General features: G+C 48.7%; 13 protein-coding genes across 13 annotated transcripts; 7 read left to right on the forward strand and 6 right to left on the reverse strand.

Annotated features, from left to right (window-relative positions):
* Nucleotides 1–267: 267 nt before the first annotated feature.
* Nucleotides 268–4,165, forward strand: CNBH3690 (hypothetical protein; the record flags this gene model as incomplete). The annotated part of the gene is made up of 15 exons (XM_768824.1): nt 268–419; nt 480–1,185; nt 1,234–1,596; nt 1,644–1,909; nt 1,968–2,058; nt 2,108–2,282; nt 2,337–2,660; nt 2,710–2,783; nt 2,840–2,940; nt 2,988–3,076; nt 3,129–3,292; nt 3,347–3,421; nt 3,471–3,597; nt 3,649–3,706; nt 3,769–4,165. The coding sequence occupies 15 exons, from the start codon at nt 268–270 to the stop codon at nt 4,163–4,165; spliced, it is 3,162 nt and encodes a 1,053-aa protein (XP_773917.1).
* Nucleotides 4,166–4,316: 151 nt separating this feature from the next.
* On the reverse strand, nt 4,317–5,363 carry CNBH3700 (hypothetical protein; the record flags this gene model as incomplete). The annotated part of the gene is made up of 5 exons (XM_768825.1): nt 4,317–4,365; nt 4,418–4,842; nt 4,899–5,026; nt 5,083–5,233; nt 5,289–5,363. 5 exons carry the CDS (start codon nt 5,361–5,363, stop codon nt 4,317–4,319), a joined length of 828 nt encoding a protein of 275 aa, XP_773918.1.
* A 357-nt stretch (nt 5,364–5,720) lies between these two features.
* On the forward strand, nt 5,721–7,161 carry CNBH3710 (hypothetical protein; the record flags this gene model as incomplete). The annotated part of the gene is made up of 3 exons (XM_768826.1): nt 5,721–6,852; nt 6,912–6,991; nt 7,057–7,161. The coding sequence occupies 3 exons, from the start codon at nt 5,721–5,723 to the stop codon at nt 7,159–7,161; spliced, it is 1,317 nt and encodes a 438-aa protein (XP_773919.1).
* Nucleotides 7,162–7,541: 380 nt separating this feature from the next.
* On the reverse strand, nt 7,542–10,290 carry CNBH3720 (hypothetical protein; the record flags this gene model as incomplete). Its single annotated transcript, XM_768827.1, has 4 exons — nt 7,542–8,287; nt 8,341–9,115; nt 9,166–9,517; nt 9,575–10,290. 4 exons carry the CDS (start codon nt 10,288–10,290, stop codon nt 7,542–7,544), a joined length of 2,589 nt encoding a protein of 862 aa, XP_773920.1.
* A 405-nt stretch (nt 10,291–10,695) lies between these two features.
* Nucleotides 10,696–12,591, forward strand: CNBH3730 (hypothetical protein; the record flags this gene model as incomplete). The annotated part of the gene is made up of 4 exons (XM_768828.1): nt 10,696–11,249; nt 11,314–11,385; nt 11,440–11,533; nt 11,590–12,591. The coding sequence occupies 4 exons, from the start codon at nt 10,696–10,698 to the stop codon at nt 12,589–12,591; spliced, it is 1,722 nt and encodes a 573-aa protein (XP_773921.1).
* A 399-nt stretch (nt 12,592–12,990) lies between these two features.
* CNBH3740 (hypothetical protein) lies at nt 12,991–14,993 on the reverse strand (the record flags this gene model as incomplete). Its single annotated transcript, XM_768829.1, has 8 exons — nt 12,991–13,106; nt 13,160–13,367; nt 13,424–13,484; nt 13,558–13,621; nt 13,692–13,857; nt 13,927–13,963; nt 14,028–14,582; nt 14,638–14,993. The coding sequence occupies 8 exons, from the start codon at nt 14,991–14,993 to the stop codon at nt 12,991–12,993; spliced, it is 1,563 nt and encodes a 520-aa protein (XP_773922.1).
* A 530-nt stretch (nt 14,994–15,523) lies between these two features.
* Nucleotides 15,524–16,147, forward strand: CNBH3750 (hypothetical protein; the record flags this gene model as incomplete). Its single annotated transcript, XM_768830.1, has 3 exons — nt 15,524–15,658; nt 15,850–15,951; nt 16,052–16,147. 3 exons carry the CDS (start codon nt 15,524–15,526, stop codon nt 16,145–16,147), a joined length of 333 nt encoding a protein of 110 aa, XP_773923.1.
* A 93-nt stretch (nt 16,148–16,240) lies between these two features.
* On the reverse strand, nt 16,241–18,527 carry CNBH3760 (hypothetical protein; the record flags this gene model as incomplete). Its single annotated transcript, XM_768831.1, has 10 exons — nt 16,241–16,874; nt 16,942–17,024; nt 17,085–17,207; nt 17,258–17,340; nt 17,392–17,402; nt 17,462–17,717; nt 17,779–17,895; nt 17,949–18,007; nt 18,053–18,307; nt 18,364–18,527. 10 exons carry the CDS (start codon nt 18,525–18,527, stop codon nt 16,241–16,243), a joined length of 1,785 nt encoding a protein of 594 aa, XP_773924.1.
* Nucleotides 18,528–18,855: 328 nt separating this feature from the next.
* CNBH3770 (hypothetical protein) lies at nt 18,856–20,096 on the forward strand (the record flags this gene model as incomplete). Its single annotated transcript, XM_768832.1, has 3 exons — nt 18,856–18,930; nt 18,992–19,522; nt 19,572–20,096. The coding sequence occupies 3 exons, from the start codon at nt 18,856–18,858 to the stop codon at nt 20,094–20,096; spliced, it is 1,131 nt and encodes a 376-aa protein (XP_773925.1).
* A 109-nt stretch (nt 20,097–20,205) lies between these two features.
* On the reverse strand, nt 20,206–20,858 carry CNBH3780 (hypothetical protein; the record flags this gene model as incomplete). Its single annotated transcript, XM_768833.1, has 3 exons — nt 20,206–20,415; nt 20,466–20,800; nt 20,852–20,858. The coding sequence occupies 3 exons, from the start codon at nt 20,856–20,858 to the stop codon at nt 20,206–20,208; spliced, it is 552 nt and encodes a 183-aa protein (XP_773926.1).
* Nucleotides 20,859–21,086: 228 nt separating this feature from the next.
* On the forward strand, nt 21,087–22,013 carry CNBH3790 (hypothetical protein; the record flags this gene model as incomplete). The annotated part of the gene is made up of 4 exons (XM_768834.1): nt 21,087–21,144; nt 21,240–21,305; nt 21,373–21,657; nt 21,811–22,013. 4 exons carry the CDS (start codon nt 21,087–21,089, stop codon nt 22,011–22,013), a joined length of 612 nt encoding a protein of 203 aa, XP_773927.1.
* A 162-nt stretch (nt 22,014–22,175) lies between these two features.
* CNBH3800 (hypothetical protein) lies at nt 22,176–24,036 on the reverse strand (the record flags this gene model as incomplete). Its single annotated transcript, XM_768835.1, has 5 exons — nt 22,176–22,323; nt 22,378–23,459; nt 23,513–23,712; nt 23,781–23,893; nt 23,948–24,036. The coding sequence occupies 5 exons, from the start codon at nt 24,034–24,036 to the stop codon at nt 22,176–22,178; spliced, it is 1,632 nt and encodes a 543-aa protein (XP_773928.1).
* Nucleotides 24,037–24,418: 382 nt separating this feature from the next.
* On the forward strand, nt 24,419–25,782 carry CNBH3810 (hypothetical protein; the record flags this gene model as incomplete). Its single annotated transcript, XM_768836.1, has 8 exons — nt 24,419–24,446; nt 24,502–24,555; nt 24,611–24,730; nt 24,774–24,847; nt 24,904–25,108; nt 25,163–25,381; nt 25,435–25,516; nt 25,575–25,782. 8 exons carry the CDS (start codon nt 24,419–24,421, stop codon nt 25,780–25,782), a joined length of 990 nt encoding a protein of 329 aa, XP_773929.1.
* Between the last annotated feature and the right edge of the window lie 9 nt (nt 25,783–25,791).

Genomic DNA, 25,791 nt, shown 5'->3' on the forward strand with positions numbered 1-25,791 from the left:
TGACGGACGAAACGAAGAACGAGCAGAAAGCAGCACGAAAAACAAACGAAGAGAGAGTTTCGGAGAAACCCCTTGGAAATTCTACAGCCCAATTTACCGATTTAGATATTTGGGCCGCGTCGAAGGACGCGAACGCGAAGTCAACAAAAACAAACGGATCAAGGAGGCCGAAAGCTGGATCGCTCCTATTATTGCCATTCATCTGCTGAACCACAGTACTTCTCTTCATTCAAAGCATATTAAATAGCATTCCATGGTCTGATGTTCATGACATCGACCTCTTCTTCGAGGTCTGCATATACAGACTCTACGACACTCGCTGTGGACTTGGATATCGTCGAAGAGATATTTCAGCGAGGGCGATACGCAACGTCTTTCCCGCAAGTGTTCAAATCGTACACAGAAGTTCTGCAAGAGCAGTAAGTGTTCATCCAAGTTACCTGAATGAAGTGCTGATGCACACGGCTGCACGGTTGCAGTGGGATCTCAGCTACCAACGACTCTGTCTACTACAACTTCCTCTTGAAGGTCGGAGTCTTAAAAGCGTCAACATGGGGAGACAAGTGGGATCTATGGAAATCGACCCGACTAAACCAAACGTTGCCTTCAAGCGCTTCTGTATCCCGTATTAATCAAGAAGATTTCGGCAACAAGAAAAGTCAAAAATCTTTCGCTTCATCCCATTTGCCTGAGGTTCGAAAACGCGTTCCTTTCCTTGCTTCTGCTTCATCAGATCTGGATGAGGGCTACACAGGCGGCGAGGAAAGCGAAGCATCCATCAGGGCGAGTCCACGGATCCAGCTTGTCAAGAAAGAGATTGCAGACTATACGCCTGTCGAAACGGTGGATGTTACCGGAGAAGACTTGTTATCCTTCGATCCTCCTATTCGAACTTCGACTCCAATCTTCGCTCAATATCCCCAGTCGGGCTACCCCCCAGATTACACCGCTTCAGATGTTAGTCAGGACCTTGAACAAGCTACAGAAGAGTTCTCTACACTAGGTTTATCAACCCCAAAAGCACAGACAAAACAAACGCTGCAAACAGTCTCATGGGTAGATCGCATTGATGATCTCCCATTGGAAATGAAAAGACAAATGGAACAGAAGGCCGATACATTCTACATGTATGGTCTGACTTGGAGATGTTGGAACATGTGGTTTAAGACAAGCGAGTGGTATAGAGTGAGCCATCTCTCGTTCTCGTTTCGTGGCCCGACTGACATTACGCAGATTACTTATAAGAATATTATCACCGCCAGAAACAACCTTTTGCTCCGCCAAATGCTCGAGAGATGGCATAAATCATCACGTCGTCTCCTATCACTCCCTCCGATTGCCGATCGTCATCGCGAACAACATCTTAAGTCGGCCACACTAAAGACGTGGATGACCAAGCTGAAAGAACGTGATCTCGACCGGATGGAACAAAGATTGACTAGGCGGAAAGAAGTAGAGAGGATCCGAAAAGCTCTTGCACATTGGAAAAGAAAATGGGACGACAGACGAACGGAGAGATGGAAAAAAGACATGGCAGAGAGGGAGTTAGGCTTCATAGAGAGAAGGAGAGAAAATCATATATTGACTGTCTTCCAAGTAAGGCGTGGTACCTTTTATCTGCTGCTTTGCTGACAAGCATTTAGCATTGGCGTGTGGAAGCACGTCTCCGATACTTAAAAGCCTTTAAAGAACAAGGGCTTATCTTATCAATTTTCTACGCTTGGCATGACCTCACCACCAAACAGCGATATCTTAAATCCATTTTACAAGACATTCAACTTCGCCAAAAGGAAGATGCGTTGCATTTATGGCAAAAGATGGCAATGTTGAAGCCCAAGGAGAAGTTGGCAATCGATACTGGAAAAGGAAGGTTGCTGGCGAGAGTGTGGAATGACTGGAACGTTGCAAAGTGAGCAGTATTCGTTACAATTATGCCTGCTGAGGTTATTTTCTAACAATCCTTGTAGCTGGCTGAGTCAACAATCTTCTGCATTTGATCGCCGGTGTCTTTTCAACAAGGTCATGACAAAATGGAAGTCGGCAACGATAAATCAGCAAGTACGGTTACACACCCTTCCATTAGCTATATACGCTAACTTCCATCCAGGCACTCGGCCGTAGATCAGAAACCTTTGATAAACTGCGTCTCTTGCAGACTAGCCTCAAACAATGGAGGATCGCTTCCAGGGAGAGCCTGTTCAATCAAATTCGAGAAAAGCGGCTACAAAGCCGTGCCTTCGTCGTCTGGAAGGGCGAAATGGACCGAGTGGAGAAGCTAAATGGTGATGAAATCTCTTCATAGCGTGTTACAAGGGGCTGATACCATTTAACTCTAGCACTTGCTCATCAGTTCACTCGCAGACGCCAATCACACGCTCTCTCTTCTCATTTCATTCGCTGGCGCTCTCATCTATCCTCTCTGCAGACTTTATCTCTACAAGCCAGGCTCGTCCACAAGCAACACCTTGTCATCAACTGCTTTTCAAAGTGGAAAGCCTCTTCCCGTACCGTGATAGCCAACCAAGCCTTGGCAGACAAGGCACATGGCTTCTTCGCACTGAGAATGGCGTTCAAGACTTGGGGAGTACAGTATAGGAGGAGAAAGGCTACGGCATGGATTAAGGAGAAAGAAAAGGAGAGGTTGAAACCTATTTTCGACAGTAAATTTCTTTCCTTTCTCAGATAGCGATGGAGCTAACGATGTCGCAGGGTGGAGAGTTCTAGCGAAGAGATACCGTGGTCTTGAGAAACGAGAAACTGCGTTCCAAAGGTTTGTGGAAGAGGTATGTTTCCATTCTGAGGAGATTGGTTCTTCTTTCTAACGCATGTCTCGACAAAGCGAACCAAAGAACGGCTTCTAGCCAAATGGACTGAGCGAGTCGTCGAAGTTAAAGACCTCGAACTTAAAATAGTGAGGCAGAGGGACGAGCAGACTGTAAAGTACGTACCACAAACAAGCTTCGAATGTTATCTGACGGATGTGATAGGAATGCGTTGGGGCGATGGAAATCCCATTTGGAAGAGATTAGGGCAAGCAAGAAAAAGGCCGATGATTTCCTTGAAATTCGGGAGAACGGTGAGTACTTTGCCCAAGTTTTGCGTTGTCTAGCTTACATATCTTCTTTCAGAAAATCTTCGACGTGCATTTCGATTTTGGCGGTCGCAAGCCAAGCGGTCGAAACGCCTACGGCTTGCGTCTGAGCGATCAATCATCGAGAGAAAAAACAAGCTGCTGCGATGCATTTGGGATAAGTGGTGGAACCGAAAGAGAGAGAAGGATCTGGACGATATCGTGTGTACAATAGTCATAGGGACTGTACTGCTTGCTTACTAATGCTGTTTCCAGAGGAAGGAAGTCGAGTTCTTACATGAAAACGTCATCCTATACGGCGTGATGGACAAATGGAAAGCCAACACCCATGTGAGTCTTCGCGTTTCAATGTGAGTTTAATATTGACAGCATTTCTCAGATCCTTCCCGGGATCACCGCGGACTCCCAGCGGGTGAAAAGCAAGACATGGGCTACTTGGGAGAGAGCTTTGGAAAGGAGAAAATGGGCCAAAGCCATGAGGAAAGAATGGGATCAAAAGCTGCTTGGTGAGAGGACCCACATCGCATTCCCAAGTGCAGGGCTAACCGGAGATCCAGCCGAAGTGTTTAGACTGTGGAAAGAAGCTGCTGCTCACAAATCCATGCTTAATGCTAGGTGAGTTGATCTTGTATTTTCATGTGGCCTCCCCTCCGTTCAAGCTCACTTTGACAATGCAGGAAACATCGAGGTCGTCCTCGTCCCTCTGGATCTACTCCAACGACGACTACCCACACAATTGGAGCACGCCGATCACTCCCTTTGACTCACTCTTGCGATCCTGCACCTAGTAGTTCTCACATCTTACTTTCAGCTGCCGCAAGCGGTACCTCTGCCTCCGGAAGAACCCAGTCCAACCAACATAGACATGATGCTAGAGGGAGCGAAAGCGTGGCTAGTGAGCCGGTTTATTCGAGGCTGAGAGAAGAACTGGGGCGAAAAAGAAGAGGAGTGAGTGAGGAACCTGCATATGGGAACATGATAGGAGGTGAATCGAGAAACGCTGAGAGGTTGGAAACGCCTAGGAGCGGAAGCGAGATGCTCCGGGCTCTGAGAGGGGTCATGCCTGGACGATAAGTTGTAGTCCCTGCTGTTATTATTTGTATGAACAAGTATAATGCATAAATATCGACACTGGCGGGTTTGTTTTCTGGGCTCTGGGTATCAACATTACATGTGAGGCTACAGACAATCGAGATGATTACATCATGGGCATTGATCTCGTGAACTAAACCTTTGGTGGAACATCCTTAGTAACCACATCGTAGTGACCGGGTCTACGATTGATGTCAATAAATGTATTTTGCGCACCGTATAATCATCACATACCGATACAGCAATGTCAATGGGCGAGCATTTTCACTTGTATCCTTGCCGAACTCTACCCAGTTGATAGTTTTCCCTCCCACTTCGCTCCTGTCCAGGTATGCGACCCTCACCCCGGCATTCATAGCTTCCGCCAACGCCATTATTTGCGCATTGTCGGCTTCTTTACCGCAAGGCTCGACCTCTTGCCTGCAAAATTCCTCTGTAGATAAAGGCAAAAATGTGGTAGGAGAGAATAAGAATGGTGAGAAAAGATCAGCATGGGTGCGGATATACGACGATGTGATGAGTCGCAGAGAAACAACAATGTAGTTGGATCTCTCAGGATCTTGAAGAGCTTGAACGATAGAGTATTCGTTGGCAGTGGTCTCATCTGACTCTGCAAAGGAGCGTATAAGGGCCAAAAGAGGATCGAGGAACTCTTCATACTAACACAGAGAGTCAGCTTGAATTCTGTTTAAGGTATTTTGAGCCCAAAGCTTACAATGTCCTTCTGAAAACCACACTGCTCCATGGCAGGCAATGCACGTTGGATAGCGTCATATGCCAAATTGGCTTCAACATCTGGTTCGGGGGAATGTAATATTCTCAAGAGGTAGGCCAGGGTGAATGCTTCGCTGTTGATTAGTTCCTATCCATTCAAAGGCGGGAATTCGCGGCAAACCTACATCTATAGAAGCAATCGCCGTCTCCTCGAGCTCTCCATACCTGGTCCCATCCGTTCTCTTGTAGGTAATCGAGCTTCTTCACGATTTGTTGAGAACCTTTCAAGTATTCTTCCCGGATAACAGACAACGGCACAGGGGTGCTTACGAGCGGCTTCACAAGATTGTCAGGGAATGCCATCTTGATGCATAAGACAATGTAAACACACCTTATCCGAAGTATTTTCTTGGTTTTCCATATTCTCCATGAGATTCATGATCTCCTGATCTGTGAGAGTGGACATGTCTGTGTTCTCATTGATGACTCTCGCTGGAGGTTCTTCTGGCTGAGCAGGTGAGGACACTGGTTTGGGTTGTGCTGAGGTCATGGTGGCTGTGACTCCTGGATTGGAATTCTCTTCTGATATCTATGGTTGTGGGGAGAGTGAAGCTTTATGTGTTTCTGGCATTCGACTCGAGCCAAACATGAATGGATGTTATGGACATGACAAGAGCTCAGCACGCAGTGTGAATAGCCGGCGACGTCATCGGAACAGCCTCCCGCCACCGGCCACCCGCCGCCTCCACATTCTTTTTTCCTCAACAATCTTCTCTCTTTCATTTCAATCTCGTATTTCAAGCCATATGGCTGTCAATCCAAAATGACCCAGCCACGGCCATATCGTGCAGGGCTTGGTCTCCCACAAGTAATGACAATTACTTCAGATCCTGCGCCTCCTCGTTCGGCTCATGAGGACATTCACGAATATACATCGCCGCCGGGCTCTCCTATCCAGTCATCTACAGATGCCCCTTCACAAGTAAGCATCAGCGGACAACCGGAGAAGAAAGCAGAGCATTACGTCTACGAGTCTCTCCCAAAACATATCGCTTGGCGGGAATGGAATATCAACCCCTCACGTCATGGACCGGAACGCCTCAAACATCCTCCGGTCTTTGTCAAGAGTCAAACTGTTTATGATGAGCTTGGGAGAAGCGTCGTAGATGGCGTCGGGGTCGAGGTGAGTCTGGGCGAGAAGGAAGAGAAACCGGGCAAGATACTGCATAATGGTGATTCGATGAAAGATTGGTATTTGAAACTGGCGAAGAAGTCAGATGCTCAACAGGAGGATTCTCAACCGTCAAACAAGCCTGCAATCGCAGTTGCGAAAACGACTATGGAACCAGCAAATACTGTCAGTGATTCCAAATCGTCAGCTGAAGCCATTCGCATACATCGCTCTGAATGGTTCATCCGTCGAGCCCTTCTTTCGAAATCCCAAACTCCAAACTCTACACCGGAAATATCCAAGCCGACGACACCGTCTTCAATTTCTTCTCTCCTCACGATACCATCCCAAGCGCAATCCAAAAAAATGGCACCCAACTATGCTTTGGGACCGGAGAATAAAGGCTATGGAATGTTGAAAGGTTTCGGCTGGGGAGGCGGTGGTTTGGGTAAACCAGAGAGGTGGGAAGAAGAAAATGCAGACACTCCCAAGGAAGACCGAAAGGGAAAACGACGGGCGGAGTCAGATGATGAAATACAAGAGGTCGATGCTAGTGGTAACGCCATTATCGACCTTACTCTTTCTTCCTCGGAAGAGTCGTCTTCAGAAGACGAAGAAGCTCTTTCCGGCCCCGGCCGTACAGCGCCCATCCCCACAGCACTCAAACTCGACCGTCTGGGTCTTGGTCACCGTTCCGCATCCGAGTCGAAAATAACGCACACTCATAAAGAAATTGTTCAAGCTCAAAAACGTGCCAAATACGGTCAAAGGAGGACCAATAAGGGTGAAGAGAAAGGGGAGATGGGTAGGAAGCAGAAAATAGACTGGAAGAGGAAAGATAAGCGGGAAAGAGAAGAAAGAAGGAGATTGGTGGCAACATTGAATTCTTGAAGTACATGCCCACAAAAGGTTCATCATCGTATGTAAGTTGCTGATTGGGTTGTGAGCCAAGTCTGTCAAATAAGAACGATAGCTGACTGTTGCAAAGGCCTCTGGAAATAACCATGAGGACATCCTGTGCTTTCACTCGTCCACATCCGAGCAGGCCCAAACCGAAGCTGTTGAAGCTGATGTTCAGCGATTATGCGAGTAAAGGGCCCTCCGCGTGAATTGGCGTATCATGGCTCTGGATTAGTTGGGTCTGTCTCCTTTCTCAATCCTAGCCAACTCAAATCTTGGCTCGTCCCTGTGAGAACCAATATGTTTCGTGTTCAGGTGATGATAAACAACGCCCATGACAAGCAGGACTCGTATTTGCGTATGCATCCCTGACGATGGTTTTCGTCATCGGAAATGAACCCGTTGCTTACAGAACTTTTATTGTTCTTTAATGCTAATTGATTTACGAATGCTAGATTGAAGGTACAGTCCTTAGTACACGAAGCGAACACTACTTGTACACAATAGTTACACCACATCCTCCAGATCTGTGATCTGCCCCCATTTTCAACCTCATACTACCCAGGCTCCCTCTCAAACCTTTTCTTCATCTTCTTCCCTTGTAGTCTCCGGCTCACCATAGATCACCGGACCTGTAATCCCCAACCCGACAGACGCAGACCGACCAAAAGGCGGTCGAGGTGTCGACCCTTCACTTCCCCCGCGAGCATTCAAACGCCTCGCACCTGGAGATGACGCAGGTACAGTCGTGCTGACCGATCGAGTCTGGGAATGAGGAGATTTCCCTCTCGGCGGCGTTTTTTGCACGATATTCAAACCTCTTCTCATCGGCTTCTGATTTCCCGTTATGCCATTTGCCCCTCCTCCAAGTACAGCTCTCAAGCTATCCACCCTTCCGGCTAACCAACCTGCAAACCCAGGACTCATACAGAAACTCGCGTAGAAATCGTTTTCCACCCTTGACTTGCTCGTGAGACCTTTTGTCTTGAACAGCAAGGGGTTAGGACCGGATGTGCGAAGATGGGAGAGGAAAGTCGGAAGGGAAAAGGGCCGGATCCCAGCTGTTGATGTCGCTGTGTGCAATGAGAACGTAGGGGAAGGGTGTGGAAATTGTGGGAGTGGCGAAAGATGGGTTGAGGTGGGGTTAGGAGTGTTGATAGACGGGGTCGTCGAGGAGGTTGGGAAGGGTGATGAAGATCGGCTGCTGGGTTGTGGTGTTCGAGTCGGGACGAGAGTCTGAAAGTATCGATTGAGAGGAACGAGGAACCGTTCAGTTATCTGCTGAAAATGTGTTCGAAGAGCCTCATTCCCTGCTGGATCTATAGCAGCCCGGATCAGTTGATGCAATATTCAATCATGAGGATGCACTTACCATCGAGCTTACCCTCTGCTATCAATCCTTCTAATCGTTTCAATAACACCCTGTCCTTCTGCACACTCCTTGTCCGTCGACTAATAAATCCTTCCGGCTCTTCCCATCCACCTACACCTCCGCCTATTGTTCCCGTACCTGAGCCTGCTCCTCCTGTCGGTTTCCGCTTGCCTCGCTGTGATGGAATACTAATCACATTCGGCCAATGAGAAGCCGCATTCCGGAAGAATGGATTTGTAACTCCTACCACGACTCCTGGCTGGGGTTTGTTCGCATTGATCAAAAGGGGGAGGTCGTGATCGTGAATATGGAGGTAAGGCCTGAAATCGCCGGTGGGCGGAATGGGTCGGAGAAAGTCACGGAGCCACCAGACAATCTCGGAGCATGTCCGTGGATCGGGCGCAATGATAAGGATGGGTTCGGCAAGTATGAGGCATTCCCATAATGACCAAAGAGATGCGATAAAAGGGGCAAATGCTCGAAGAGGAGAGGACGTAGGAAGGGAGGCAAGGATGGGAACAGGTAAAGGGGAGGCAGGAGCGATCTTGAGGATTTGTGGATTTTCTGTGGTGTCCGGGAGTTTGACAGTTATGATGTCAGAGAGAAGAGGGAGATGAAGGACTGTGTCCGGCGTAGGGTCAGGCCAGGAGGCAATGGAGTGGCATGCGGCTTCAATGGCAGAATACCCGTATTCGAAAAAGTTGGGAGCAATCTTCTGCTGAACAGCAGAAAATAGTGCTGGGAATGGAAGGTGTGTGAGGATTACCAGTGATTTCTACAATCGAAGATCAGCTAAAGTCATAAGTAAAAAGCCATTTCACTAACCTGCATATAACCCCTGGTTATTCTCTTATCTCTCCTTTGCTCAAACCACACAAATCCGTATAGCCACTCTCTCCCTCTCTCATCCCACTTTCTATACTCTTCCGCCTTTTGCCCAGTGCTCATCAATGCCGGTACCGTCCCGTTTCCAGGCATGACATCAACAGGGGAACCTTCAGTGTCCTGGACCGTCGTATCCATCAACCGTTCTTCCATACTTTTCTCTTTGGGAAGAGGCGAGAGAGGTTCAGGCTTTGCAAGAGTAACAGGATCTGGGGATATATGTCGAATTTTGAAGGAGAAAAGGATAGTGCCTTCGCTGAAGAGAGATGTATCTGGGAATGAAGAGAATGCTCTATTGCTGCGATCAGCAGGTCTTTTCCATGTTGCATCGACTGGCACATGCACTTACACATTTTCCTTTTCACCAAGTCCCCACCGTCTCCCGCCTGCCCTTCGCTCTACCACAGGCCCTCTCTCCAAGTCAAAGTTACAGACAACAATCTCCTTGACCCATCTTCCCATCTTTCTTGCGACATCTTCGCTCATCAGCGGCGGCGGCCTGGGCTCACCTGGGCGCCTAGCCCAGCCAATCTTGTCGGACGGAGTCGGACAGACCTCTGTAGCTGACAGGGGGGTCGAGCTGGATCCCAGTTGGCGACAAGACGTATCGGCAGAAGGCATACGGACGTTGAGCGAACGGGAGCGACCTAAGCTTGAAGGTGTACGCCTTGCAGGTGGCTGGGCGGGAAACGGGGAGAATGCGTCTTGAGATGGATTTTCTGAAACTGGAGGCTGGGCGGACGATGGTCTGGGACCTATATCTGAGGCTTTGCCGTCCCAAAACTTGCGCGTTATGGATTCGGGAGTGGTTGCTCCATCGTCACTAAGGTCATTACCGGCAGACTCGTTACGACTATGGGTGTTGGTGGTCGCGCTAATCAGTTTGTCCGTCGATACCCCTCTTGCGCGTTGTGGCTCTAAGAAAAGCCGTTTTGGTTGGGGAACCGCGACATCCAAGTCGATGGCTGGAGTTGGTTGCGATGGGCTTGTGCGACGTGTGGGAGTCCTGGCTGCTGCGAGTGAGAGAGATATGTCACCCTGGTCTTCGTCTGGCTGGCTGTCCATTCTATAGGGTCCGCTCATGGACCGGGTACGGTGGGATCGATAATATAGGGGAAAAAGTACGACGAACATCGGCGGAAAGGGGAGAGTGGAGTCGGTCTACGGGGACTTGAGAGGTACCGGGACTTACGTAATCTGACACAACCGATGCCCGGAGGATTACTTGAACCTCCGGGAGCGACGTCGTTCCACTTTCACTCTTCGTCCATGCCATTGTTTTCATCGACATCTCGAATCCCACAGCAACATATCTAGATATCTAGACGCCAGAAGTCACAGAACAGACACAGCCGCAGACGCAGCGGCGCCATACTCCGACTTGAACCATCCTCCAACCCCCTCTACTTCCTTTGATCTCACAATTCACACACCGGCCGCACCACATCCCATCTGTTCCCACAGTCAAACATGTCTTCCCCTCCGACACCACCAACACCTTCATCGCCGCCCTCCTATACTCACTTAAACACCCCGCCGAAAGCCTATCCACAACCTCCCACCTTCCATCCGCGTAGGAGTGCCGCCGCGATCATCCCTATCCATTCGGCCGATGACAGTGACGGCACATCAACACCTTCCACGTCGTCATTATCACCGCCATCCGAGCTCGACGACGAAGAAAGTGTACATTCCCAGGACAGTTGCGACCAACCCTGTCATCCAGCGCACGCTCTTCCGCTGCATATGAGGTCAAATACCCTCTCCAGGGTTCCTTCCAATGCGTCGTCCTTGGCGGAAGAGGGTGAGGCCACACCGTTGCTCTCGTCTGGGGAAGATGACGGGTATCGTGGCAAATGGTACAAGGGACCGTTATTTGTTGCAGCTTTCAAATTAGGAATACTGTTTGCGGTATTCACGGCGATTGTCGGTATCACCTTTTATTGGGGCATGCCCAAGTTGGATGACGAGGATAAGGGAATAATCAAGTTGCCGAAGTCTTTTGCCGATCTCCAAGCATTGAAGTGAGTACTTGCATGGCGTATCAATAATAGCTTGATGAATAGGTGGCTGATGGTCCGTCCGCAGCGCTCTGTTCCAAAAATACAAACACCGGTACCCGTTAAAACTGCTGGCGTGTGGTGTTGTCTCTTACCTCTTGTCAGTGCCATGCCCATCGCCATCGGCCCAAATCAATAGTCTAACAATCCACAGTGTTCAAACATTCTCTCTCCCCGGATCCATGTACATCTCCATCCTTTTCGGAGCTGCTTACGGAATCATGTATGGCCTGCTTCTGTCCTGTATCGTACGTATTCCACATTTTACGCCATCCCGCCAATAATTCGCTAATGCCCTCTGTAGTGCGAATCCATCGGTTCGTTATTCTGCTACAGCCTTTCAGCCGTCCTCGCCCCTCCGCTACTCACACTTCCTTTTTACCGAGCCCGAGTTGAGACGTGGCGTACCAAGATCATGGGTGACCCTAAAAAGGGTAAGAAAGTTACTTGGGACAGCATCTTTGCCATCCTCCTTGTACTCCGTATCGCCCCTTTCCCTCCCCATTGGATCGCCAACTTTGTGGCTCCTCACTTGGGTATCGGCATGTTTTTGTTCTGGTCAAGCTGCTTCATTGGTATCGCTCCTGTGTCAGTCATCCACGTCACTATCGGCTCTAGTCTCGACGACATGACTTCCGCCGCAGACTTCCACATTCTTTCTTTACGAAACATCCTCGGTCTTTCTGCAGTCATTATCGCTGTTCTCATCCCTATCGGTCTCAAGCGCATCTTCAAGAAAGACCTTGGAGATCTTGGGGAAGCTGAAGAAGCACTTGCTTCTACCAGGGGCGGCGATCGCGAGGTCAACGTACCAGCTGTTGGTCAAAACCATGGAAGGATGTACCATGCCATCGACAGTGGTGTTGTCCTCGCAACACCGAGCAAAGGAAATGGTATGGATATGCGCCGAAAGCTGGTCAAAAGCCAAGGAAGGGTTTTGGAAATTATCCCTGATCACGAGAGTGATGCAGAGGACCGTGAGCATGTCGAGCTTGACGACCACAGCCCGTCACCTCTTCCTCGTCAATTAATCAGCTTTGATAACATTGAAGAACCTCTAATGGACGATAATGCCCCAGGTCCTTCCAGTCGCTCATCTTTGCAATCCACTTCGCACAAGGACGATTACATCGTGTTTGACCCTGCGAACCATTTCCACAAGATCCAAGTGAAGCCCTATAGACCGAACACGCAAAAGGGCTATGGCACAATTGAACAGCCTGCGCCTGTGATGGATGATAGTGAAAGGACGACGACTGCTGTTGGAATGGGTTGGTGGCCGTGGGCTAGGGACGGGGTCGCGTGATTGTCGATTGCTTTTTTATTTCGTCTCATCACATTGTTGGTAAAATCTTGTATTTGTATCTAATTCTGGCAAGTGTATCAGTCAGCTGTACCACCTATCTTTCCAACACTCATCACTTTCAAACGTTTATATATAAATTTTGTTATTTTTGAGGGCATACAGTCATGGCATACAATTCAAATGTATATAATGCACTTCATACGGTATATATTCCTGGTTAAGATAGCAACAAAAGACTTTCGATAAAACGGTATACAAGAACGTGTGATGAGAAAGTATATGTACAACGGCCGAAAGAAACTACAGAATAAGGATAGACAGGGCATCCAGACCGGGGATAGATATATATTCTGATCAAGTCATAGAAACCCAAAGCCAGTACTATAGCCATCAACCGTGTCAGCCTGTTGCACCATTGAATAGGCAAAGTAGTGTCACCTTTTCGGTACCTGGATTGGCAGAGTGTACAATCTTCAGTTGGAACATTCTGTCAAATACTAGGCCCGCCATTAATACTGTATTTGCAATGCACGCTGCGAATTGGTTGGTTAAAAAAAAAAGAACCTACAGCTCATCACCCATGCCTTCGCAGCCAACTGACACAACGCGTGCGGCATTACTAAACTAGGATTCGTCGGAAAGGTTTCAAGCTGTCTCAGACAGCGGAAAGCGACGGACGGTTGGGGTGGTCCATATTTGATGACAGCGTGGTGGGCTTGACGCCACTTATCGTCAAGCTGGGATTGACATCGGGATGGATCGGGGCAGTCTGGTCTCTAGAGTGGCGGCATTAGAAGAGAGAGATTGATAGTAAATTATGTGAGAGGCGTACGCATGAATAGTCTTTTCGGACGTCTATTGTGCCTAATTTGAGAAGACGTTCTAGGAACCAGCTGCGGCTGATCAGAATGAACCGGGGACAAAATGTTAATATTCAAACCTGCTGAGAACTTCACATTGACTGACCGGTTGGATAGCTTCAATTGTGTCTCAACAGACAGCATTTTCATCTCACTTTCATCCCACGTTGCTAAATTTCAGTCCAAGATAAGCATTAGAATAATAACGTGAGATGATACAGTCAAGAGTATTGCACTTACGTTGATCAAGCACGAACCGACTGGCCTCCCGATAAAGTTCTGCATTTCCATGCTGTTCCGCTAAAGCTAGAGCCATGACTGGCCGGCCCGAAGCGTGGGTAAGGAGGAAGTGGGTGCACAATTTTTGGAGGCAGGGGACAATGAGTTTTGCGGCAAGAGATAGAAGCTACGAGAAATAAGAATGAAAGTGAGCCAACAAGACACAGAGACCGGATGGTTGGTTGACGGCACGAACAGGCGCAACATTTGTCCAAGTGACTTTGCATTCGAGGCTATCCATCATTATCTGTCAGCATCCCAAGAAAAAACAAAAACTGGTGAGCATTAAAAGCTTACTGTGGATATGCCCAAAACAAGAAATCTTGGAAAGCGGAAGCTGATTCTTCATGAAGTTCAACGACGGTCTCAGCTCCTCCAGGGAGAGGGCTTGATTTGAAGTTTTGAAAAGAGTGTAAGCTGCTGGAAAAAGAGGCGCGAAGAGCTGTACGATCTCTCTTCTTTGATATTACTGTTGGTGTAGTGGAACTCGTCTCAGCGTGGGGAGTAGGCCTATGGACGGGAGTGTTGGTAAGGTCTTGAGGGACTTCTCGTAAAGAAAAAGTTTCTTGGGTTTCGTCTGACACGGTGGCCGAATGCGAATGAGGGCCTTGTATGTCTTGACCATGGTTCATCTCAAGACCTTGGGCGGCGGTGACATTGCCAGCCTGATTATTTTCAAGCTTCTCTATCATAATTGCAGGAGCAGGTTGATCTGTAGTGATTTTGGCTTCGACAGCCAACCTTGATGCCATACCGTCTACATCGGGAACATCAGAGGAAGATACATCAGTCTCGATGACCGTTGAAGGTCTTGAATATGCATCTTCGTGCAAGGGATTCGACTCTGCCCAGCTGTCCATCCATCAGCATTTCGTCTTTGCCCATTGATACATGATACACGACTTACTTTCCATTCAATAATCCTTCAAAGAATGGGCTGGCGAACCACAATACCTCCTTATGACACCAAAACTCATTCCGGCCCACGATCACCTTTACCTTTCCTGGTAATTCTGCATCACTTCGGAACGTTGGATGCACGTCAATGGGACCCTCGTCCTCTAGCTCAGCTTCTTCATCGATATCATCTTCTGAGAGGTAGCGAGAAGGACGATCTTCTGCATAGACCCATCGTCCGGAGGAGCTCCTGTTGTCAGATCGCGAGGATGAGTGCCTGGAGGTGAGGGCTGGGTCCAGCTGGGGGTGAGCTGGGGAGCGGGGTGGGTTGCGGGATATGAGTAGATGCGATGGATTTGAAGACATCTATGGTGTTTGTCTGTATATCTCTGTCATGGCAAGCAAAGAGACATTCCTGTCATTACGATTTGTTGTTGTTGATGATTTGTTGACATCTTCCGCTTTTCGCTCTTTCGGGACCGCTCTTTCCACTTTCCCTTTCCACGACTCTCCAGCATCCAGCACAATGCATGTGCTCTCCGGTACCGTTCAGGCAAGTGTAATAGACCCTATGCGCAGCCCAGAGCTCATCCTGCCATGCATAGCCGCCTCTGCTGTCTCTCCTCTCTTCGACTTCTTCTCCCGCTCTCTCTCCTCTGTTCATCGCGGTCACCGACTCGTCCTCATCAAACTCTGTGATCACGACAGTTAATGACAATCAACAAATAGAAAAGAAAGGACCCTGCATTATCATACCCAAAAATCCAGCTCAAGGCTCGATCGCCGATCAGGTCATTCATATCCAATCTCCAGATCTACGCCGCACTTATATTCAAGCTGGTTGTTCGCAGACGGCATTTGGACGGTCATTAAAAGGCAAAGAACAGGATGAAGTAATGATTCCTCTGGGAGTGGAATTGCCTTGGATAGGGATGCAGGTGAAGAGACTAAGTAGAAGAGAACTGAGTTTTGAGGTCGGAGTTGTTGATTCTCGAGGACGTGAAGGTGTGATTCGGTGCTCAAGTTACAAGGTTAGTCTTTGACTTACATTAGAGCAAGGAGTCTAATATAGAGTGCCCAGAATGATCCTTCAATACATTCCCATCGATCACCGCCTCTCGTTCATCTTCCCCTTTCCCTTTCGTCATCCGAGTCATTTTCTGAACTAACCTCATGGCGGCATATCGAGTTAAACTTGTCTTCCATTATCCCATTATTTCAGAGCCTGGCGAGGAAGCATGAAGAAAACGAGGACCATGGATCAAGAAAGAAAAGAAAGACAGAAGTCGAGTTGCCCAATGGAGGGTTTGGCAGTGTGAGCTACGTGAGAGTCTACGCCAATTGCAGAATCAGGAGAATATGGTTTGTGAGTTTTCACTATCTACTACCATACCTTTTCATATTCCGAACTAATGTTGAGGTAGTCTTCGGCGGGAGAAAAGACTCTGGAAGGTATGGGCAGAGGTGTGAAAGATGAGTGGGCGTTACATGCCGCTCAGAACATTTCATCCCTGTCGTGATCCATGCAGCGGGTGAAGTGCGCCCAATATAAACATACATATGCGCTACAAATATATATATATATAACATTCCGGATTTGGGCTTGGAGCTCATTATCTTATGACTGTACTACTAACAATCTTTCTTCTCTCCTTTTCACTATCACTCAATACCGGCCCGCCGGTAAACATCAATATCTGATACTGCGTATGCTTTGACAAGTTCCCCAAATTGACCCGAAAGTGATTGAGCGTCTTTATCGCCTGCGTAGGGGAAGTCGGGTCAATTAAGGTTCTGGATGTGGAAGAAGGAGAGGAGATCTTTGATTTGAGTGCGCGTTTCTTACGAACCCAGCCAGAAGGAGTGATCTCTTCGTCGTCTTCGATGGGTATAGCTGTACTTGGTGATTTTCCACCTTGGTCCGAGCCATCTTGAGCACCACCACGCAAATGTTCAACTGTTTGACTCTCAACCCCACTCGTGTTCTTATCCCTATCGACATCATATATGACTTCAGCCCTCCCATTCGTAAAAGGCGGAGAAAACGGCACGCTCTCATGCGTCTTTTCTAGCTGTGATTGGGAAGACGATTTTTTCCTCAAACCTCCTGGCCGCCTTGACCGTTCATCGTTGCCTGCGTTATCGTTGCCCGATGTAGAGAGGGAAGTATTTATAAGCGGTAACGCTTGGGCTCGTGATTTGGCGAGATGGGTGAGAGCGGCGTTGCGGATATCTTTGGGCATCGTTCTGTTAAAGAAAAAGAAGGTTAGCTTCGGTTGGTATAACTCAGGAGAAGATGTTCAACTTGATTCACTTTCCAGGATCAAAGAGCAAAAGATTGACATCTCCTCGCGCGTTTTCTTCGTAACCGACAATTGTTCTTGAGTGACCAGAATGCTGGGCAACAGTTATCAACCACCAATCAGCATATATTGGTATATTGGGGTCGGAGCTTACCTGAAGAATAAGTGGGAATTTAATCGACACTCTGACAACTTCTCCTCTCCCGGAGCCGTTCTCACCCGAACGCATAAGGACGTCAAACGCCGATCCATTTGACGGACTCTCTGTGCTTTCATTCTGATATCCATTATTAGAATATCATCAAAATTGCCAGATGCTGGACTTACAAAATAATCTTTAACCCATTGTTGTAACCGGGCATAGGCAGCTTTACTATCATCTTTGGCACTTGGGGGTTTTGGGAAATCATCTGATGATCGAGTTAATCCTCCAAACACGGATAAGAAATGGCAATACTGACATATAATACACCTAAAGACATTGTATCAACATTCCGTGATGAGCTCAAAAGAAGATAAAAAATTACTCACGGTATTCCCTTGTAAGTGAACATGGCATACAAATCACTCGGCCCGATCCATTTCCGCCTCCCCAATACCGTCCCACCCAATTGTTGTTTTCCCTCCGGGTCGTATCCTTCTTCCCACGCTTCCTCTATCCATCCTTGAACTCTTCTCACCCCTGGCTCGGCGCCGTTTATGGATTTAGAGAACAGAGGGGCGTACGAGGGTACAGAGAGGAGAGAAGTAAGGGACATCAATGCATTGCGATACCCACAACCCCAACCTGGTCAACAGTCAGCAAAAGCTAACGGCATACAGTGGACGACATAAGAGACCAGACCTACCAAGATCAAATTTCCATACGCCCTTGATATGAGCAGTATCCCGACATAGTACAGCCCGCCGTGTTTTCCCTTGGTGAGCTGATGTGCGAAGTGCCGCGGCTAATATAATTATCACGCCTGGACCAAAAATTATTAGCATAGGATGTGGTGGATTTATTTGAAAGACTTGCCAGGCGAAAAGTTGCTGGGTAATTCACTAGGAACCGTTGACCCATTAAGGGGATCCCACCTGAATCACGTCAGCTCAGCACTCTTGTAAAAATAGAAGACTGACCAACGGTCACCTTTCTCGACCTTCCTGCCGACCCATCCTGTCCACTTTCCAGGTCTAGCAGGTCCGTCCCATTCCTTATCAATTACATCATTGTCCCTCTGCTGTTGCGCTGTAATATCTATTGAGGAATAATCGAACTCCACATCATCTTCTATCTCTTGGCCAGAAAGACATGTTGCGAGGTGAGTTTGGCTCTCGATCGGGGTTAGAAATGATAGAGGGAAATCGCAGGCAGGGCATATGTCAAGCTCGGGACTGTAATGGTGGTTCAAGAGCCAATAACAGATATAACTTCTCACAAAATGACTTACGCTACTAAAGACTCTTCACGCCCTCTCTTCATACTCCCTTCTTTCGACGTCTCTTTCCCAATACTGCTCGTTCCTGCGCTCTCGACAAAATGGTTGTTTACATGATGTTCGAAAGCTGCTTGATCGGCGTCTATCGATGAGTCACAGACAGGACAAATAGGCATGTTCAGGTAAATCTGCGAGGGCTGTAAGCAGGTGTTGCCTGAAAAGATCTATAGACTAATTATGTAGACGAATGCTTGTGATAGTTTCATCGCCTCGTACTCTGAGTGGCCGGTGGCCGGTGGGCAAAAAGTGGGCGACAGAGATGCTGATGATGTCACCATTTTTGCATTGCATTCCGAAACCCCAAATTACGTAACCCCGGGGAATTCGAGATTATTGGCTTGCTTTTCATTCGTCACGACTTTGGCGACAGCCAGCCTCGCTCATCCTCATCCGTCCATTTCCTATTTCTCGGCAGCTCTTTTTTTTCCTCCTAAAATATAAAACATGTCCGACAACAGGCAAGACGCTCAGCGAGAACTCCACACCCAGGTGGAAACTAACATCGAGGACAGCTTGGGCGTGCGTCTCTCTCCACGAGCCCACTCTCACTCATGAATTCACACTTACCAAATACATGCAGTCTGCTCTCGAGTCATCTTTCAATATCCCTCCTCCTGCTCCCAAGCCCAAGGTTCCCGTCCCTTCTCAGGAAAAGGAATCCGCTCCTGCAGCCACGGCCTCTGCACCTGTCCCTGGTCTTGACGAGTGGCCCCAAACTTTGCAAGGCTACCTCGACGAATGGCAGGCCGAATCCGCCACTGCTCGTGCCAAAGCTGAAGCTACTCGTAAGAGGTTTGAAGAAGAGCGAGCTGCCGAAGCCAAAGCTCTTGAAGACGCCAAAAAGGCGGAGAAAACGAATAAGGAGGAAGAGGAGAAGAGGAAGAGGGATGCGGAGAGGTTGAGGCAGGAGTTGGAAGGAGAGGAGGATGAGGTACAGGGCGGAAAGGGTCACGGACATGGAGACAAGAGCAGGGTCAAGGAAGCTTGGGAACTTGTTGCCAAGAAGGAAGGGCAGAGCAAGGACACTCCTGTGGTTGAGACTGATGTCCGGGGCGTTACTGGCGAAGACGTGTTCGCCGGCCAGGCTGGTGAGAAGAAGGAGGTCAAGGCTGTGAGTACATTTTGTTTCACTGGCAGTATAGCTCTAACTAGTATTTAAGCCCGCATACGACCCCACTACTTCCACCGACCCTATCCCTCCTATTTTCCAAGACCCCAAGCCCGTCGCTCCAGCTCCTGCGCCTACAGAATCGGCTACTCTGTCCCGGCACTCTGCCACCTCTCAAGCGTGGGAAGAAATCTCTGGCCAGTCTTCCGGCAGTGGAGAGCAAGTTTCTCCTCCCCGATCCTCTGGCTCCGACGACATTGTCCAAGTCCCTTCTAACCCGGAAAAGGCTCCCGAAGCCCCCCGTCCTCCTACGCAACCCCCCTCACTCACCCTTACTCTCTTCACCAACGCTTCATCCTTGTCAATCCCTAGGATCTTTGCCGTCATCGGTATCAACCTTGTGTTGCCTTTCATCAACGGTGTAATGCTCGGCTTTGGTGAGATCTTTGCACGGGAAGTCGTGAAGGTCGGCAAGGCTGTCTGGAGGGGTGAGAGGAGTTTGTTCAACTGGAATCGGGGTTCAGGTCTTGGAGGCAGAGGAACAACGGGTGTCGGATTGAGTGGCGCTGGCTTCTAGAGTATTTTGCGGATTTTTGACATGCATCTACAACGTTGTGCTTCTAGGCGTTTGTCATGAAAGGTATTGCGTTACCGGTCGTTACTATTTACACTACTCTGTTTACTATTTAACGCGCGGCTAACTTTGTGACGAGCCAGTCCATCCCTTCCATCAACCCAGCTCCCGTCAGGGCACTACATCCCATAATCTGCCATTCTCTCTGCCGCAGGTCTGTGAGACTGAGAGCCTCGGATATTTGGGCGGGTGTGAGACGACCTTGAGACACTGGTAGATCCTGCTTGTTTGCGAGTACAAGCAAAAGTGCGGTTGATAATGACTGCACCCAAATATCAGCTAGTCGCTCGTGGAGTTGCACCAATAACGCACTTCGTCTGCAACAATCTTCATCAACTCTTGCTTCACCAGCCCCAATCTTGGTCCATCACACGAATCAATCACCAAGATCACCGCTTCGGTTCCATTGAAGTACTGACTCCATGAACTCCTCAAGCTCGTTTGTCCACCAATATCAATCAGCCCGAATCGGACACCTTTATAGTCGTATATTTCGTGGTTGCTTCCTACTGTAGGTGCGGATGCGACTACGGCGCCTGTTGTTATGCGGTAAAGGATTGTTGATTTACCGGCATTATCGAGACCAATGAGGAGGACTTTGGTCTCTTTGCGTGCAAACAGGCGTGACCAGAGAGATGAGAATGTGACTGTGCGATGTTACTGTGTGTACCATAGATATATATAGCACGGCGACTCACCTCCCATAGTTGGTATATGTGCAGCTGTTGACAAGTATAGAGAGCTGTGAATGCAAGAGGAGAAGGGAGATGCGGTGACCTCCACCTCCTCCACGTGGCATCATAACGCCGAAATTTTCCGTTCCTCATTTCACTCCCACCATTTTCCACAAAAATACTCGGTTTTATTTTTTGGTCCTTTATTTTGACACACCCTACTCCCCCACCCACCCACAAAAACACCACATACACAAGAATGAGCGGACGAGGTTTCTCTAGAGGCGGCGGTGGTGGATTCAGAGGCGGAGCGCGAGGTCAGTTCTTTCGGGAGCTGCTGGGGACAAAAACTTGGAATGAGCGACAAGTTGGTGAAGATGGGGTTTCGCTGATGTGTTTTCGGAAATGATAGGAGGACGAGGTGGTGGCCGAGGCGGTTTCCAGCAGAGGGATATGGGTCCTCCCGACACTGTTCTCGGTGGGTATACTCTTCGTTTCCATCCACCACAACATCAGTTGACGTATGTCGACAATGCGTTTTGCAGAAATCGGCTCTTTCCAACACGACGTTGAATCCGAGATGCTCTGTTCCCTCACAGCACCTACAAAAATTCCCTACTTCAACGCCCCCATCTACCTCCAAAACAAGACCCAGATCGGCAAGGTCGACGAGATTCTCGGTCCTATCAACGAAGTGTACTTTACCGTCAAGATGGAGCAAGGAATGTTGGCGAGCAGTTTCAAGAAGGAGGACAAGGTGTATATCTCCGGAGAGAAGTTATTGCCGATTGAGAGATTCCTGCCAAAGCCCAAGGTTGCCGGCGGTAAGGGTGAGTGGTCATTGCCGTTGGGAGATGTGGGGGTTTACTGACAGATGGCCCCTTTGTTCCTGTCAAACTTTTGCCCATTTTACAGTCGAAAGTAAGTCATAACATGTGTAATAGAATATGATTAATGATCCTTTACTGATTATTCGTCTACAGAGCGAGGTGCCCAAGGAGGTCGTGGTGCTCCCCGAGGCCGAGGTGGTGCCGGTAGTCGTGGTGGACGAGGCGGCTTCAGCTCACGAGGTGGCCCTGGCGGACGGGGTGGTGCTAGGGGTGGTGCCGGTGGACGGGGCGGTTTCAGTTCTCGAGGTGGTGGTGCGCCCAGGGGCAGGGGTGGTTTCAGGGGAAGGGGACAATAAGGTGTACCAGGAGGATATGTGTGATAGATTTTCTTCCATTCGTTTGCTCTGGATATGTACATGTACTTTCATTTTGACCCATCACAATGCTTGCGATATAGGCAAGGGGAAATATTGCTCGCCGATCTACACACGACTGCTGCATGTCCATTAACTACCACTCTATGCTTCTTGCCCGGCAATGAGTCTCTCCCCCTTGAGGATAGCGCCAGGCTTGGCCTCGAAGCCAGTTCCAAACTCGCAGTCCTTGACTTGCGCCTTCTCACCGATACGACCATTGGAACAGATGATGGAGTTTTCAATCCTCGCACTGAATTACGTCGGTCAACTGACAATCTTGCAACTCTGATCTGATGCGACTTACTTTTCTTCAACAGTGACGAAATCCCAGATCACACAGTTATTCAACTTGGCCCCTTTGCCAATCACACAATGCCTTCCAATGATACACTTCTTGATACTTGTCTTTTCTCCAACCCGTGTACCCTCCCCGAGCACACTATCCGGCGAAATCTGCGCCGCGGGGCTGATTGCGGGCGCTGTCCCCGCATCTTCAGGTATGATATTTCGCACAGGCTGAGCACTCTTAGCAGCCGGGGTGGTAGAGGAAAGAGACTTGATAAATCTACGGTTAAGCTCCCAGTAACCGGCGAGCGAGTTGGCACGGATGAGGTGCTCGGGTTCGTACACAGGTGCGCGTGATTTATCTTGCTTCCCACCTTTCCCTTGTACGGGCGCAGGCGCAGGAGGAGCGGGTGGAGGAGTGATAACCAAGACTTGACATTTCCACTCGGGCTTGAAGCCCTTGCGGGTACGGGAAGGAGCGGTGGGGAGGATACCAGAGCTGTACATCGTATCGGCATCGCCGGAAGGGGAGGCCGGGGATGTTTGGGGTAAGGGAGTACGGTCAGATGAAGGAGAGGATGATGGGTGGAGAAGAGAGCGGGAAGGAGGAGCAGTAGTTGAACGAGCAAGAGCTTCGGCGAGAGGATCTCGGCTAGGCGGGTCCAGGATAGGTTCCCATCTTTCACCCAAACCTCGCTGCCACCCACCCTTGACCAACCAAGGCACAACCTGCTCCTTCATGCTACTCAAATCCTTTGCTCTCCTGGTCGCCAACAAGTCCAAGAACGTCCGGCGAAAAACGTAGACGTGCGCATCGAGGATTCTGGTAGTAAGTGAAAGAGTGGGATGGCGGTTAAGGAGAGACATGCGGAGCTCGAGGTCTTCCTCCATACCTTCTAAGGGAGTGATGAGAAGGAGTTCGTCGGAAGTCTTGTCGAGTCCAACCAATATCTTTTCCTCCGCATCCTTGACGGACTCTATGGGTTCGTAAAAGACAGAAGTCATTACAGCCTTTGGTGATGAGCGGTGCTTGTCCAAGATTGTCTTAAGAGGGAGGTATGATGGGGGTGAAATGTCACAAGGAAGAAGCACAAAATCACTCTATAAGCAGTATAAGCGATATAATTACCCAAAATTTCCGGCTTGCAGCATACCTTGATGAAACTCCTGAACTTCTTCAGAATCCTAGCCGTCCCGTCCTTTTCTTCACTGTCACCTTCATCTTCATCCCTTTCACCCTCAGAATTTTTCCTGAGATTTATTCGCACACGAGAATGAGTAGATTTGTTATACGCCTCTGCAATGTGGTCGGCGATCTGATCATGGAAGGCGTTAGGGACTATGATGAGGATATCTGCAAAGGACAGAAGGCGGATATACGTCAGCTCAGAGATACTAACATGATCGCAAGGAAGACCATACCCAAGAGACCAGCGGCAAGTACCCAATCTATCACACAGTTGATAATGGGAACGTTACCGACGGGCAAAAGAGCTTTGGAAATTACGTTGGTACCCTGGTTGAATGGGTACAAGCTATCTTGCGATCAGCGTCTTGAATACCAGGTGTCAAGGATGAAAATAGCCCACTTTTCGCCGTAACCAACAAGAATTACTGCCTGAAAGTCCTGGGACTGGCTTGCCCATCGTTTTGGAGCTCCTGCACGGGGGTCAAACATGGCTGAAGGGAACTGCGTGAGGATAATCAGCGAATATAAGCGGAAAACCAAAAACAATAATCCCTGCATGAATCGTCCACTCGAAAGAATATGTTACGTAAAGGTTGGTAAGCGCATGGATTGTGGAATCGTCGGCTGGTAAAGTGAGCCCAAACCTGTTTCTGGAATGGGGTTTAATGGCCTGGGATGTCGGCCCGAAGCAAATCCAAAGTTGAGAATTGGGACGCGTTTTGGAAATATCTAGGGTTCGCGAAAGTCAACGCGCTCGCGCGTGGAGGACTAAGAGCCGAACATCATTTTCACCTTTCATTCAAAGCCCCATATCGTTTTCCGACCTCAATAAAACATCCTTGCGACCTGCCATTTGACCCTTCTCCTCATAATGGACTACGTCTCAGTCCTACCCCAAGGTGCGCCCACTTCTCTACACCCGCAAGCTCAACACAACTGACGCGACACGAGCAGACATTGACCTTTCAAGCTCACATCAGTATCTCCGTATTCCACATCCACGTACTGGTATGTCTCATTGTTCGCCCAATATACACATGCCCACTCCTTATGCTATTTGTAGGAGAGGCACAACTCTATCTTCCGTACACAACTGCTGCTGGCCAAGATGTCGTCCTCGAAGCTGCCAAACTCAATGGATCACAACGGAGGACATGGTTCATTGGCGACTCCGGAATAGATGGTGCGTCTGCATTTTGGTCAATGGTAAAGCTGATCAACCACAGCCGGTGCTATGCTTGTACATTACCCCATTGACCCATTATTCATTGTTATACCTCTTATCCTAGCGCTTGTTCCTGTGAGTTTCGTCGCTTGAACTTACCTCTAGTACGGACTAACAATTCGGGACATCAGAATGGGCCCCCTCCTCCATTCCAGCCGCTTCATGATCTTCTTTCAGCCGCATCAACGTCGACATCTTTCGCCCTTCCCCTACCTTTTACTTCTGGTACAAAAGGCAAATCGCCTAATAGGTCGGAAGGCGTGAACGAGGACATCGAGAGACTGTTAACACTGAAAAATGTGAAAAGAGCGTTCAAGGCTTGCTGCGAAAAAAAAGGTTCGTCCCTTTGTTGATGTTTCTGAAGTGCTTCTAACAGTATATATATGCCAGTCATCTCTACTGCCCCTCCATCCCCGGATCCTTCCTCTTCTCCGCAACCTCCCACCCAGAGCTTCTACAGGCCTTCACAAGATTTGATCATCCAACATCTCAAACGCAAGGCAGGATTTTTTGCCGGACCAGAAGAGTTTGAAAAATTTGATCACCTTGTGCGAGGCCTGGGCAGAGATGGGCTTTTGGAAAAAGATATCGATGAGGAACTGTTGAGTTGTAAGTCCTGAGGGATTTTGTCTAACACGTCCAATTTACTAATGTGCAATCAGCGGCGAGGTTGAGAGCTGCATGTGATCACTTGGCCCAATGGTTACCTGGCCCAGTCTTGTCAAAACTCGTAAAGTCATACGAGTATGTTTTCCTTCCCTTTTTTTCATTAAATATTTGCTGATACATAAAAAATTTCAAGCTTTGCTGCGCTCGAAGAACACCTCGCCTCTCGTTCAGCCGCAGCATTCGCAGCCTCTCAAATCACAACTTCCAACAACAAGAAAGAGGCCAAAGGCATTAAGCGTAAAGCGCCGCCGGCAAGTAGGGGTGTTGAGTCGTTGAAAAAGGTTAACACCAACAAGATGGCAAAATTGACGTCTTTCTTCAAACCGAAGGAGAAGAAATAAACGCTAGAT

The sequence above is a fragment of the Cryptococcus neoformans genome, chromosome 8, assembly GCF_000149385.1.
Source record: "Cryptococcus neoformans var. neoformans B-3501A chromosome 8, whole genome shotgun sequence".
Classification (NCBI taxonomy): Eukaryota; Fungi; Basidiomycota; class Tremellomycetes; order Tremellales; family Cryptococcaceae; genus Cryptococcus; species Cryptococcus deneoformans.